Source organism: Notechis scutatus, chromosome 4, assembly GCF_049901735.1.
Source record: "Notechis scutatus isolate UNSWTSFEM ecotype Mainland chromosome 4, rNotScu1.2, whole genome shotgun sequence".
NCBI lineage: Eukaryota > Metazoa > Chordata > Lepidosauria > Squamata > Elapidae > Notechis > Notechis scutatus.
Genome location: NC_142012.1, coordinates 25,995,345 through 26,011,303, shown reverse-complemented (window position 1 = coordinate 26,011,303; position 15,959 = coordinate 25,995,345). Strand labels below are relative to the sequence as shown.

Genomic DNA, 15,959 nt, shown 5'->3' with positions numbered 1-15,959 from the left:
ATGCCCTCGGGTGATGGGAACCAATGGGAACCAAAGCAAGACCGATGACCCAGTTCAAGTTCACCTTACAAAGCTTGAGCAGTCTGTGAGCAAGACTCTAGAAAAGGATTATTCACAGCGGCATTATATTTTTGAATGCATTTTCTTCTTATGCAGCTGCAAATGTCCCAACACTGAAGATTTTGCACAGAGCTTTAAAAGAGATTTAATTTTCTCCTCCTTTCTCTCTCCCACTTTTTACTCTTACTATCTAATTTCTTCTGTAGCTCTGGACTGTGACGGAACATTTATGTACTCAAACAATGCAGCATAAATATCATATAGGTGACAAAAGGAGGATAAAGAAGCAGCTATACAAAATCCGAACTCTCTCTAGTTTGACAGATAAAGCCATTCCCTTTTCCTTAAGCTAAATTTTGTGGAAATCATGGATTCTTTTATGAAATATTTCTGATCCATCTCAAAATAACACAGACATTCATATATCTTTTAAAAAGGTACCATCATCATACCTTCATAAAAAATAGCGCAAGGAAGTTTGTTAAAAGCTGCTGTGTTCAAAAAATATTCCTGTTTTCTACTTAAATAGCAAGAGAATTATATATTATCTCTACAATAAAATTGATAATTTACAACAAATATATAGGTGTAATCTGCATATAAAACACTATGTAAGGTAATGGCAGGCTTGGCACATAATAGTGAGTTATAACACATAAAGCCTGGGACTAAACCGATATACCAGATATTTGACAAATACCAGAACTCAGATTCAAAGAACGATGAGTGGGATAGTTATTGAATTGTGCCCTATAAGGAATTCATTTGCAACAACAGAGATTGATTTGTTTCATTTTAGAACAGGGCATCTCATCTTATCAAGCCTGAGCAGTGGGACATATCTCAGACTACTTTATGAAAAAAAAATTGCAAATACTCTCTTTACTCTGTAAATATTTGCAAATATTGCAAACACTGGTAGTTCTCAACTTACAACAGTTCATTTAGTGGCTGTTCAAAGTTACATTGGCCCTGAAAAAAGTGACTTATGACCACTTTACACAGTTACGACCTTTGCAGTATCCCCATGGTCATGTGATCAAAATTCAGATGCTTGGCAACTGACTTGAATTTATGACAGTTGCCGTGTCCAAGGTCATGTGATCATCTTTTGCAAACTTCTGACAAGCAAAGTCAATGGGGAAGTCAGATTCACTTTACAACCGGGTTACTAACTTATCAACTGAAGTGATTCACTTAACAACTATGGCAAGTAAGGTTGTAACATGGGGCATAACTGACTTAACAAATGCCTCACTTAAAACCAGAAATTTTGGGCTCGATTGTGGTTGTAAATTTAGGATTACCTGTAGTCTCTTAACTCTGATCCTTTCTTTGAGCAAATTAATCAAAAACATGATAACGGATTGATGGAAATATCTTGTGTGCTAACATAAACACTGCATTTAAAGTTTCTACCTATATGTGTTAGGCCCAATATAACTGGGACATCATTTGGTTGTGAATTGCTGGGCTGCCATCATAACCAGGATCGTAAGTTGAAGTTCCCAAGGACTTGCGAGACAGAAACTCCAGTAAATATACTTCTTGCAACAGAGAGGACAACATATCAACAACAAACTTAATTTGTCCTTGTTTGCGGATATGCCGGGTCAATGAAGCCAGTGCTATATTTTTTCCCTGAAATTTCTTATCTCAAACTGCAGATTCTATGTCCATTGCAGAAGATGCAATGGAGCAGCATCACAGGAACACCACCAGAGGAGCCTGTTCTGACCATGGCTTCCTGAAACCACAATTAAGCACACACTTAGTCCAAACAACTCTTGTTTTATTTCAATGCTGGGAATTATGTACATTCCCAGCCCGTAATGAGTCTCAAACAGTTCCTCGAGATAAGCACCCACCTTTGAGATAATCTCCTCTGAATTGCTGCCAACAACTAAAGTGCCAAATTAACTGTAAAAAACCAACCAAAGTACAAAGTCCACACAGAGCTTCAAGGTTTAATCCGAACAGAGCGAACGACTTTGCTTCCTGCAAAGGTTTCTCTACCTTTGCACCTCCTTTATACCTAAGGGGGTGGGGCAATCACCTCCAAGCCTTACTCCCGAGTTGCTCCTTTTGTCTCAGTTGCTCTTGCCTTCTAGCAGCTTTGCGCACACACATGCTCTAGGAACAGGCTCCCCTTGTTCCTCTGTCTCGCTGCTACCAGACTCCGGAGGCTCCGGAGTCAGCACACCACTTCCAGATGGTCCTGGCCCCATCTCTGCATCGGATGCAGGATTCCTCGTCCAAGTCCTCTCTAGACTCCCGGGCTGATTCCTGTTCTTCTCCACTGTCCGATTCCACTGCCGTCTGCACAGGCTGCCAGTGAACCACAACAGAGCCAGTAAGGCCGAGTTTGCTTCTCCTCCTCTCTGCTTTGTTTTTCTTGCCTTTCAGGCCTGGAAATCAGTCCCAGACCCTGAATTCCCCTGCCAAGCTCACTGCATGCTGCTATCCAATCTTGACTTTTTCCAATCTGACAGCCCTGGTTTCTTTAGTTGCTTTCCAAGTTTGACTTCAACTTCACTTTTTAAATTTCCAGACTATTCCTTGACCATTTAAAAGTTTCATTAACTATATTACTTTCTCTTTAACTTCTCACCTTCATCTTTCCTTTCCATCCACCTACAAAAAACATCAATATTCTTCCACCCTCTATCATCAGTGCCATTTTAAGTCTAGATCTTGCCTTATTCTTAGTTGTGCAGTTAGACGCAGAACCTAAAGATTTCATATCTTTATGTTCTTTGGGTAGAAAAGTATATACTACATCATCTAAATATGTTAAACTAATTCTGGTGGAAATCTTCCTGTTTAATTGAGCATCACTATTTTAATGTACATCCACATCAAGTCAGGCATCGTCCATCTAAATGGCATTCTAAATATATATTTTAAATAAATGGGTGTGTGATGAAACAACCAGCCAATCATTGATTTAAACATGCATTTTGTTAAGTATTCCAGGGTCATGTGAAATGATGTACTCAAAGAAATCCACATCACACAGGGTGGTACAAAACAGATGTCTGCTCTATAGTGTGATCCCACCATTGTTTAACATTGGGAAAGCTACAAAGGTAATTACTACTTTTAAAGGGGGAAAAGGGTTGAGAGCCACAGTGATTTAGAAATTCTCTTCTGCCAACCTTAAAAAAATGAAGGGAAATCATGTAACAGCTTTAGTTACAATAATGAATTTTGTGCAGGAAATGTGTATTACTGTTCCATGACAATAAAAATATTCCTATATGACTATTTAGGAAATGAAACAATGTAATTCCTCTACTGCTTCTTTTTAAAGTCCTCCAGGTGGTAGCTGACAAAAGTCCAGGAAGGTCACATCCATGAATTATAAGCTTTGATCAAAAAACACAAAAGATTGCTTCATAAACAGAAAGAAAGAAAGAAGGAAAGATGGATAGAAAGAAAGAATAAAAAGTAACAGCTGCTTTTACCCAGTGCAAGAACAGCATACATACTACAAAACATTCAAAGAGGATGAATGTCAAACCAGAAGCAGCCTGAATATGTTAGATAGCTTTGAGCAACACCCTCTGTTCTAGGATCAATGGCAATAGCATTGGCCAATGTAACAGAATGAGGGACCACTTGATTTAGGAATAGCTCTGGGAAAACAGCTCTGAGCTTTAAAATTAAGATTAGGAAACTAGCATGGAAAATTAAGGCCCAGTGACTGCAAGGAATGTCTGCTAAAAAAAAGAATTTTATTATGCACCTAGCCTCCCGATGCATTTCAAAATGATTTTGAGTAGTTGCGCCCCAGGACATTTATGCTTTCATTTATTTTGGGAGAATCTCCATTTATTCCTGCTCATATAGCTTTGCATCAGTTTATCAATTTAATAATTCTAATATTTAAATTACACATTAAACACATACATGTCCAAACATACATACATAACAAGTTCATATACCATTAAGCTCCTTAGATCCAACCTCTTTCCACAATTATATTTTTATTTTGAATTATTAACATTTTTATTTATTCTTTATTCAGATTTATTTTAAGGTTTGGTCTAGGACTGTACCTTCTTGAATAAATATTATTGAATAAGTTAAGTCCAGTTTTAAATAGTTTTATGGAATGCACTTTCTCTGACACAAACGTGAGATCAGCATTAAGGATAATGTTGCAGATTTTTGACACACTGACTTTTTAAGAAAAGAGTTAAATGTAGAGCTTTTTAATCGCTTTTAATTATTTTTTGTTGCTTCAATGTTTTAGGGTGACCATTGGTGGTGGTTAGATTTTTATGAAGTTATTTTTGTTTTGATTTGTTAGCTTTCAAGAAATATATAATTTGTACCTCTGAAGATGCCAGATACTTGATGAAGAAACATCAGGATACCAGATAATTAGACCATGACCTACATTAACATCACAACTGGAAAAAAGGAGTTTCCTTCTTCCTTGTGATTTTTTTTTTTTTTGGATCCCCTTGATTCCTTGACTATAACGTGGGGTATTGTTTTTTGGGAAACTATTATCATGTTTTCCTTGTTGGTCCCTGGATAATAAGTTGAAAATGAATCAGGGCCCATGGCTCAAGTTGAAAGCAGAGCTCCCACTTCATATATAAAACTAAGCAGTTGTTGAAGTCTGCTGACTAATGAATTTAACAGTGCTCCGCTGGTTTATTTGTATTGCAGTATTAATACAAAAAAGGAAAAAGGCAGCCTTTTGGAAGAAAATGTACTTAAAATGCATGACATAAAGAACATGAGTGCTGGTAGAGCTGAACTCTTACCAAGCCTGTTTGGCTTAGCTATATTAATAATCATTTCCAGATAAGGTAAGGTGGTGTGTATAGGCTGCCTTTTATCAGTATTGACTTTCCTATCAATGACTGATTTGTATGATGCTCAGGCGCAGAGCTATTTCTATACTTAGAACAACACTTCTGTGCATACAACACTGCAGTTGTAGAAAGAATAAGATAAAAAGAAGCAACTCAATGCAAGGCCTCTCCTTCTGAGTAACGTCTTTGCCTTATTACAGAATGAGCTTTTGATATTAGAACATATAATTAACACAATTTAATTGGATATTATGGTGCAGATATTAAAAAAATAGGAAAATATATTTGTTGAAAAGTCACAGCAGGAACTCTTGGGTAAAGAAAGGGGCAAGGATTATCTAATATCACTTTGGTTTCTCTATTGAAGGTCTTGTCAATGAAAGACGGGAACAGATTTCATTGCATTCTGTATGCTGATCATTGAAGAAATAGTAGATTCCTTTCTTTCCAAAGTTTGTGAGGCCTGATGTTCCTTTCTTAGAGACAGAATGGATCTGGGGATCAGTAAGATAAATGAGGCCTTTTCCATTATCAGTCACCCAGCCTGTCCAAAGGAAAAAACAAAACAAAACAAAAAGTCATTTTCTTAATGTAAGCACTATATAAACTCTCCTACTCCAAGCAAACGTTAATAGCAAAAATGCACAAAAATGATTTTAGTTATTAAACAAGCCACCCAACTCACAAATGGTGACTTATGACTATGCAGCTTTGAAAATGTTTCCACTGATTAAAAGTTGTAACATTTTATTTATTAGATTTATATTCCATTTGGTAGTATACATAGCACTTCCTTATCCAATTTTACCTAGCAGCCACCTTGTGAAGTGGGTTGCACCAAGAAAGAGTAACTGGCCTAATCACCAAGCAAGTTTCCATGGCTAAAGATGGATTTGAATCTACAGTAGATCTATCTTAGTCCCTTAGTATTAAAGGCATATTTATTGACAATGTAACAATTAAAAACAGTTTCAAAGTATGAAGTACAGCAGAAGTAGAATTATATGCTCTTTTGATTCTATGTTCCTAAAATATTTCAGCAGGAAATATTGGTTCTGTAACTGGATCAAAGGGCAGAGTACCTCAAGGCTAGAACTGGGAATTTATGAGTTTTAATTTTTTTTCCCACAAAGGCAACAGGGTGAACTTGGGCCAGTCACTCTTTCCCAGAAAAAGAGAAGAAGGCAACAGCCAGCACTTCAGAAATTTTGCCAAGAAAACTATATAAGTATCAGAAATCAACAGTGATTTGAACATTCCAAATAAATAGTGTCTTTGAATCAGAGTTGATTCCAAAACAGTAATCTCTTTGATTGAACAGTCATGACACCATAGTAACTTTAGTAGAAAAATGTATTCAGACTTATTTTCACAAATGAGGACAAATGATATCTAAATTATTTATGGAATCTACTTATGAGAAATTACTTATAGCTTAAGTGAAATGGAGATTAATCACTTGCATCTTCCAATCAATCAGTTAAAACTTTTGCTGCTGTTTGGCTGCTTTTGAGGTACATTAATTCCATTCCATTCTCCCTTCTACCTGCCAACATTTTTCTTCTTCCTCTCATCTTTGTCCCATGTAATTATTTAGCATTCTATGGCCACTGAAATTAGAACTCTAAATAGTCACATGATGAAGAAGCTATGCCTGTTCAAAACAAACCTCAGCTTTTAATAACCCATTCACCTAATAAAATGTTAGCTTTCACCATATGATGACTGCATGTTTACAAACCTTGTAAATCGACCACCACATCTGTGCCTTGGGAAAATTCGTAGCAGAAATGACCATATGCAAGTCCATATTCTGTGGCTTTGTACTCCAATTTTACTACATTGGTGTTGTTGGATAACTTCACAAATTCTCCTAGAATGTAGGGTTCCACGGTTACACATCCTTGGATAGATTTGCCTTCTAGTATCTGGCAAAGAAATAAGAGAGCTACAGTATGAATAGTATCTCAACATAGATACAGTCCACTATTTTAATGAGGACATTTCTCCTTGTATTCTGTTGAATTCATTATAGCCTTTTGTTTTCTCCTTACCAAGAGTACCACCGATGGAATATAAAAGATTTGTGTAGGAATGTTTTGCTCATACAGTCTTTTGTTGAATTCTGTCACATAGTACTGAGCTGTCATTTGCCGTTCCACATCATTGAAATGGTATACAATCTCTTTTTCTTCTTTGTATTCTTTGCCAACATACCTAAGGATAATGTAACACAGCACAAATAATATTCTCCATTTACTGGGACTAATTTAACATATACCACAGTAATATAGCAATAGCACTTAGACTTATATACCACTTTATAATGCTTTACAGCCCCCTCTAAGCAATTTACAGAGTCAGCATATTGCCCCCAACAATTTGGGGCCTCATTTTATGCACCTCGGAAGGATGGAAGGCTGAGTCAACCTTGAGCCTGGTGGGATTTGAACTGCCAAATTGTAGGCAGCTGGCTGCAGAAGTAGCTTGCAGTACTGCACTCTAACCACTGCGCCACAGAGGCTCCTCATGTTTCTTTAGGAAATGTATCCATTGCTCTTCTCCAATAGCAGCTCAGGTTTGACATGCCTCTCTCTCTCTCTCTCACACACACAAATACCATCTAGGCAGAATGACCCTATGAATAACCTGGAAGATTTTTCATAGGTGAGGAATCCCTACTTTTTAAATCAGTAAAAAGGGGAGCCATGGTTCTGAACCTCCTTCTGTTTTCCTTTACTTTTGCCTCCACCTTTTAATTATCCCCCCCCCCCAAAAGAATAGGAAATGCTGTATGACTGATGTAAGTTTTTCTCATGTTTGGAAAGTATCTAAGAAAGTAGGGGTATAACCATATGCAATTGATGAGCTATTGGAATACTCTAGTAGTGGGAAGAGGGCAAACGTTCATGAAAAACATCGATAATATTGAAGGAAGACTTTTCCAGGAAGAACTCTGGTTTTCCTGTGGAGGAGGAGATTTGTGGTAAAATGAATCACTGGAAGTTCCCTAGCCCCAGGCTTCAGGCTGACCCAGGATATCTGCTATCTTAATGTTACCCTTTCTCTATTTCAACTTCAGACCTGGTCTGGCAACTGAAACTTCTACACTCATCCTTTGAGTAATAGGCGTGCTTAGTGCTTCTACTGCTGGAGAATTTTGGGAATTGAAAATGAAGTCTATAATCTAGGTACTCGGAAAGGTTATCTCAGGAAGCAGATGTGGGAATCAAGTAGTGGCAGACCGCTCAATTTTGTGTTGTATTTGCCACTTATCTTAGGCTGCTAAAACGACATGTAGCTTCAGCAATGGTGGAACACTTTACTCTACAAAGTCTGAAGTAAGATTCTGCTTATGTGAACTTTTCCAGATCATATGTTAGCTTGAGTCATACTTTCCCAGGGTTTCTTCTTGGTGCAGAAAGTGTATCCAAAAAGCATTCCTCTGCTTGCCTTTCTTTGCCACACTCAAGTTATCTCCAATATATGCAGTTGTCTCCTGAGCTGTCCACAGCCCAGATATCTTAGAGTATTTCAAAAGAAGAGCATCTAGAGAAAAAAATGGATGAAGTGACAGAGTTACAGTATGTCAAATGTGCTTTCACAATCTGATCTGTAAAAACTGCGGCATTGTGCTATCAGTCTCGTATGTGCACAGAAAAGCAAAACAAGATTAGTTGCTTTGGATTGAGAATATATTTTTCAATAATATCTTGCCGATGACTACATATGTAAAACGTTCATGCCCCCAAAGGAAATATATTGCATTGTATATGATAACCACAAAAACACTTAAATCAAAACAAATGATTCTGCAGCAGATACAGAACTTTAATTGAAATATGTGGACATCGGTATTTAGATTCTATCTCTTATTAAATCATTAACAGTTTATTTACATCTTATATTTTAATAATATATATGACACAAAATCCATAGAAAAACAATTGTATCAAATATTATAGCAAGATCTGAATTCAAAAGTCTTGAACTTTTGGGGACTTCCGGCTAGACTCTCTTGCCTATGGACCAAAATTTGCAATCGTCCGCGGTTTCAGTTCATGCTCTATCATCAGAGGGCCCCGATCAACCTGATTTGGGGCCAAAGCCACGCGTAGAGGTGGTGAAGAAGGGAGAGATTGTTGACTGGGTCGATGGGAGCCGCATCTCTCCTCCCTGGCTTGGCAATACTCCCTCTCCCGAAGATGGCCGTAGTGGTGGCCAATATGGCCACCCTGAAGAGGTGAGCTGACTGGGATAAGATTGTGCAGGAGCAGAGAAGAAGAGGACAGTATAGAAACCCAGAGAATTGGGCGCAACTTCTAAATAAAAGGTACCCCGGAATAATATTAAAGAAAATTTTTAAGAGAGCTAATTGAAGCGGCGAATAATGAAGTGAAGAAATAAATTTTGACAGCTTAAAGCGGCTTTGAATCTTAATAGGAAGAAGCCGGAAGAAGATTTCTGCCTATATGTGATAAACAGATGGCTCTAACACCAAAAGGCATAATTTAAGCCTTATTTGGACATATCGGGGGGAGGGGGAGAGTAATTGATACTTGGACTTATCAAATTTTAAAAGCCTGAAATAGAGGGGGAAAAAGTGGGAGAAAAAAGACTGGATTTTAGATATAATGGAGACTGCCATCTAGTGGCCAAATGAATTGTTTATATCCCCCTTTCCCCCCTTTTCTTTTTAAAAGCCTGGTTCCTTCAAGGACTTACTGGATACAAACTAACTGATTAGGATACAATAAAATAGAGACCCTGGAAAATGAAAGTGAATTATTGAACATTTAAGACAAAGAAAAAAGCAGGAAGAAACCATTTTGGGAGTTTAGTAACTTTGGTGTAAACTTTTATGGACATTGAACTATAAGATGAATTAAGAAAATTTAAAGAGGAATTAATAAAAACTGATCATTGGAAATAGACATTATAGATATTGGTTGAATCAAGTTCCTGGATAAAAGTGAAAAAATGGCAGATTTGTTCTTAGAACTAAAACTTAGAAATATGAAAGAAATGTTAAAAGAAGAAGGCAAACTGCTTTGCCCGACTTTGCAATTTTTACAAATGGTGATTTTAGAATATGAAGAACAACGAGGAATGTCATAAGAAGAGGAGCAGAGTACAGAAGAGGCCATCTTTAACGAACATTTAAAACAATGAGAGTTAAAGCGAAGAGAGAAAAGAAGGGGAATTTAAAAAGTTTGAGGTTTGAAATGGTGTTTAAAAAGAGGCTTATATTGAAAACCAAACCAAACAAAAAGAAACAGCAGAAGAGGGAAGGGCAGAAGACAGTACTAAAAAGAGAGGGGGACAAAAATTGGAGTAGAAAAAGGAGGGGAAGAATGAAGGGAAAAAGAAATAATAAGAAACATGACCAGGAAACAAATAAAATATGTGAATCAAGTAAGGATGAAAAGAAAATGTTTGTTTGAAAGACACAGAGATAATGTTTAGCTCAATATTAAGAGAGAAGATTCTGCAAGTTGATGAGGTGTAATATAAATGAATTAAAAGTAATTAATTAACTAGATAATAGTGAAATATAGATTTATAAAATGTGAAACTGGAACTGATATTGTTTTGTTGGTGTAAGTTTGCTGTCTCATTTCTTTTTCTTTTCTTTTTAATGGAATTATACACATAGCCAAACGGAAAAATTGTTAAAAAGGGGAAATTATGATAAGTTTGACTAGGAAAGTAATACTAACTTCTATGATGAATTGAATAGACTACTTTTTACTATTAGAAAATAGTGAAATACAGATTATTGAAATGAGAGACTGGAGCTGACATTGTTTTGTTATGGTAAGATATGTATATATTTTCAATGGAATTAAACACAGAGTCAAACGGAATAATTGTGAAAAAGAGGGAATTATGATAAGTATATTAGCTATGTGTAATGAAAGTATGAATTATAGTTGAAATATGGAAATGGGGATTAGGGGAATAATATCAGTTTTTATGATGAATTAAATAGATTAATTTTTTATTAAATTATATATATTATGTATGTAATTGAAGGAGAAACTTGCAGACCCTCAATTGAAAAGTATATATGCAATGTAGTAGTTGATAGAAGAATATTGTTTTTAATTTATTAGGTGATAATCAAAACTAAATAATTAATAGGATTTAAAGGGGGATTAATTACATGATATGTAAACTATAGGGGTAGCGCACTCAAATTGTTAATAGCAGGAGAAACTTTTTTGAAATGTTGGAATTGAAATTGAACTCATGGAATGATTAATTAAAGATCTGCGATGAAAGTGCAAACCTGATAGAGAAAATCATAAAGTATAATGAATATGATAATATGAGACTTATTTAAAGGTTAGGGGAATAGATCAAGTAATAAACTGAAAAAATAAACAAAATAAGCTGGAGGAAAGCATACAATAAAAAGGATAGAAAATATGAAAAGCAATGGTAATATTTGAAATTAAATGTGAAAGATGAGTATGAAATTAAAGCCATGTTTGTAATGGAAATGTGATGCTGTTCACTGAAAAATGATGTTCTTAATATGTTGAAAAATGAATAAAAATAAAAACAGCATCATTTTTTTCCCTTTTATTGTTGGATGAAAAATAAGTATTATTCAATTTCACACCAACATTTTGATGAAATTCGCATTGGCAGGGTATGAAGCTTGTGTGTTTAATGAGCTTCACCATAGCCATAGACTGAGTATCATGCCCTTCACTGTACTACCCTCTACAACAGGGGTCCCAAACCGCCGGTCCGCGGACCGGTACCGGGCCGCGGAACAAGCCTTACCGGGCCGTTGGTTGCTGGGCGCCGCCATCTTTTGGTAAAAAAGTGCTTCCGGTGAGCTTTTCCGGGTAGAAAGCTCACCGGAAGCGCTTGTTAAAAAGATGGCGGCACCAGCTTTCGTGAGCTTTTCGGGTAGAAAGCCATTTCTACCGAAAAAGCTCACGGGCATAGCGCCGCCATCTTTTTGATGAAAAAGCGCTTCCGGTGATGTCACCGGAAGCGCTTTTTCGTCAAAGATGGCGGCGCCCAGTTGACGCCGGTACCGGGCGCGGCGCCCAGCTGATGCCGGAACCGGGCAGCGGCGTCAAAAGGTTGGGGATCCCTGCTCTACAAGATTCCATACAATCATCTGACATCCGCAGCCATAGTGAACTTCTGTATGTGCGGTCAGCTGCAGCTTTGAGGAAGGGGACCCAGCAAAAAGAATGGAGAAGCCCTTGGAACTAATGGCATCCTATGTGGTAGCATGGAGAGAATAGCACGAATTACATCATTCCCCCCAAAATGATTATGTGTTTAGTTTTACATAATATGCAGATTATTATCACATTGGCTCTGCTACAGACAATTGTAGTACAGCAGGGGTGTCAAACTTGATTTCATTGAGGGCCGCATCAGGGTTGTGTTTGACCTCAGGGGCTGGGGTAGGCATGGCCGGTTTGGGTGTGGCCAACTTGATGTCACTCATGTTAGGGGTGCCTCTGGTGGCCTGAATAGTCTGCCAGTGAAAACAGGCTCCCAATCTCCGTTTTGATGCCTCCTGCAGCACTCTGCCAGTGAAAATGGAGCTCTGTTTTCACTGGCAGAGGGCTGCAGGAGGCCGTTGCGGCTGAAAGTGGGGTCCTCCCGAGCTCCATTTTCACTGGCAGAGGCACTGCGGCCCAGTCCTTCGCTGTCTCCATGGGCCAGATCAAAGCACCCCATGGGCCAGATCTAGCCCTTGAGTTTAACACATCCAGGGGTGGGATTCAAATTTTTTAACAACCGGTTCTGTGGGCGTGGCTTAGGTGGTGGGCATGGCTTGGAGGTCATGTGAATGGTTGGGCGTGGCCAACTCAACATCACTCACGTCAAGGTGTGCATCTCCTCGCCTGGCCTCTCGTGACTGTGGGGATTCTGCAACAGTCGTAAGTGTGAAAAACGGTCATAAGTCACTTTTTTCAGTGCCATTGTAACTTTGAATGGTCACTCCACACAAGCAAAGTACCAGCAAAGGAGGGGGAAAAAACTCCAGGGATGTTCCTGAGACAGGAAGTCTAGTCCTGCCAAGAATGTGATAAGGGTTAACGGAGAGGCAATTTCTGTAAGCAACACCAAAATGTTTCCTACCTGCCTTCCTTACAGGATTAGGCCAGTAATTTCTTCTAACAACTGGTTCTCCAAACTGCTTAGAATGTTAAAAACTGGATCTAGCGAATAGGTGCAAACTGATAGAATCCCACCCCTGGACACACCTGTAGTACAGAATAGATCCTGGATTTTGATATCCATACATTAAGAAAGAAATTGGGCAAAGAAAAGAAATACAAATTCAGAATGAGGCTAGGCAATATTAACTGATATTTATCCCTCACCTTTGGTGGTAAATATGTAAAAAGAAAAAAAAAAGCATAGTGCTACCTGCTGGCCATAGCAGCAGGTCCTACTGAACTTCTGATCCCATAGGGTGGATGAGCCTGTAACCCTACCATGAGTCAAATGGTCCAAATTTATAAATCAGTATGAAAGTGCCAGGATGCAATCAACTTCTGTCTCTGAAAATAGCATAACATAGCATAAATTCCTGGAGCAAAGATAATAGTTTAGAAAAATGTGGCTTACAGTGTGTTCTATGCAGGAGGTTTGGTTTAAAGAATCCTGTATTCTTCATTCTCTCAACGAGCCAAGCATGTTCAACACCTGAAAATAGCTTGTTATAATCATCATTGCTCAGAATACGAGCTTGTTGCATTTGTTCTTTGGCCATGCTAATAAAGGAAAAAGAGCTTTCACTAGAATTCATTAAGAGAGGACTTCCCAGTTCAGAAAAACTACTGGAAAAACTGGGTCCTTTGACCCATGATTTCAGAGAGCTTGAGCTGTGGGAGCTATTTAAAATGCCTCTCGTATTTTCACCTTCATCACCTTCTTCAGTTGTAGCACAATCACTAGAATGATTTGAAACTTGCTTGTTGCCCCATCCTAATGAACAACTTGGGGCCTCAGTCCTGTAATTTTGTGGGTCTTTTATTATACCTTCATTAGTACCATGGTCTGTTAACTCTCTTCTATCATCAGAAACCAGCTCCCAGTCATCTTCTGCTTGTGTTTTAACTTCAGATATTTTAGAGGAACATCCTGTTAACATCATATTGGCAGATTGGTTGATCCAATTTTGTACAAAATTGTCACATTCAGCTTTTGATATATTGTTTCTGATAGAAGCAGGTACTGTCTTTTCATTGGGTAAATCTGGATTCATTAGTGAATCTTCCGTTCCATCTTCTGTTTCTCCTTCTAAGTCAACCATTTGCCAATGATTTCTACTTATTGGGCCTGAATCTCGTGCATGGTTTGCATTGTTTTCAATGCTTCCTTTTCTAATACTAGAAATAGGAACATTGCTGCTGTCCTTGGTACTGGAAACCTTCCCTGAAGAAATTATTTCTTTTTCAGATGTAGAACTCATTACTTTATCTTGTTTGGAGTTGCTGCTACTAGCTCCTCTGCATGACTGTTTTGAAGCATCCACTCCTGCCTCCGTATCTTTCTTTCTTAAATTTGGGTCCAATTCTTTTGGTGTATTAGTGAAAGGCATGCTTTTCGGAAAGGGATGCTTTAAAGAACCTGTGTCATTTTGAGAGTGCTGAAGTGTGATTTTGTGTATTTTATTAGTTAACAAACAAAGATCACTTTCTTGAATTTTCCTTTCAATATCTTCAGGCAACTCTATAATGTTCTTTGTCTTCTGCTCCTTATCTTGGGATAGATCATTTTTATTATTGACAATTTCTTCCCAACTAGCATTGTTTTGATTATCAGAAGTTTCACTTTCTGTCTGTTCATCAAGAGAAGCCCTCCTTGAAACAATGTGAGAAATTTTCTTTCTTTGTCTTTTGTTTTCTTTCTGTGAAACTGGGATTTCTCCATTGTGATTGTCATAATGAGAATTTGCTTCTGTAGCACCTATGGTATCCACATTTCTGGTTTCAGTCTTCAAAGTTGTTATACAGGCTCTTGCCTTCTGTTTTCCTGGTCTAATTTTATGATTTCTGCAAGTACTTTCAAAAACATCACAGACTGATTCATGATGCTGAAAATACATTCTGAGAACCTCCTCAAAGCTCAAATTACAATTCAGAACCTCTTTTTTGACATCAGTTTTGTAGCAATCAGGAATGTAGGATTTGGCATCTGAATTAGGAAAACTTTGCACTTGTAATTGTTCTTTAACTGACATGACCAGGGACATAATGTCTTTAGCAAGCAGTTCTTTTTCCTGCTCTTCATTTTGAAGTGAATAACTGTAAGCATAAAGCTTCTCCAAAGCATCCTGGCACAACCGATTCACCTGATTAAGGCTCTTGCTTTCCCCATACAGACGCTGGTGTACTTTGGCAAGGGAGAAAGCTGCTTTGATAAAACTGTGGAGCTCCTGTTTGCTGGTGACTGGTTCTTTGTCCTTCTTGCTCAGTAAACCAATTTCAAAGGACTCCTTTGCTTGAGATAAATAAAATGCTTGCTTTTCTGGAGGACATGCACTTGAACAGCTGTAAGTTAGCAAACACATTCCCCGGATATTCTGAAAAAATAAATACAGTGAGAAGGAATAGAATTTGTCAAATTCATGTCTCAGTATATATGTTTCAAATCCCTTAAAAATCTATTCCAGCATGTAATCAGAATTGTTTTCATTAATTTTCAGTTGATTATGGTTTCTACTTTTAGTGAAATATTATTATTAGTTTTATTTTAACATAAATTTATTTAGCATAACATTTTAAATCACTGCTCATTTTTGTTAGAAATGAGGGAAGCTTAGAGGAATACAGTAAAAACACCTTCAAAAACATTAAAATAAAATATTCAAACAAGAATGAGTATAATTACAACAGAAATAGATAAAACATCCAAATGAAAGATACAAAACATCCAAATTAACTCAATCAATCTTGTAAGCTGCCCAGAGTCACTTAGTTATGATTGGTGGTGTAAACATGTGATAAATGAATAAATAAACAAATAAATTACATATGGGAATTATAGCCTTGAAATGTGAAAGAAATCACATTTTCT

General features: G+C 37.4%; 1 protein-coding gene across 4 annotated transcripts in view; it reads right to left on the bottom strand.

Annotated features, from left to right (window-relative positions):
• Positions 1–3,002: 3,002 nt before the first annotated feature.
• Positions 3,003–15,959, bottom strand: part of ALPK1 (alpha kinase 1) — a 68,235-nt gene continuing 55,278 nt past the window's right edge. For all 4 annotated transcript variants that reach the window (XM_087962966.1, XM_087962967.1, XM_026668698.2 and 1 more), the window contains exons 10-14: positions 13,506–15,465; positions 8,288–8,441; positions 6,947–7,109; positions 6,634–6,820; positions 3,003–5,436 (exon numbers count right to left, since the gene is read on the bottom strand). In XM_087962966.1, coding sequence (XP_087819092.1) covers positions 5,237–5,436; positions 6,634–6,820; positions 6,947–7,109; positions 8,288–8,441; positions 13,506–15,465 — 2,664 coding nt within the window. In that variant the 3' untranslated portion in view covers positions 3,003–5,236. The remainder of the gene's footprint in view (positions 5,437–6,633; positions 6,821–6,946; positions 7,110–8,287; positions 8,442–13,505; positions 15,466–15,959) is intronic.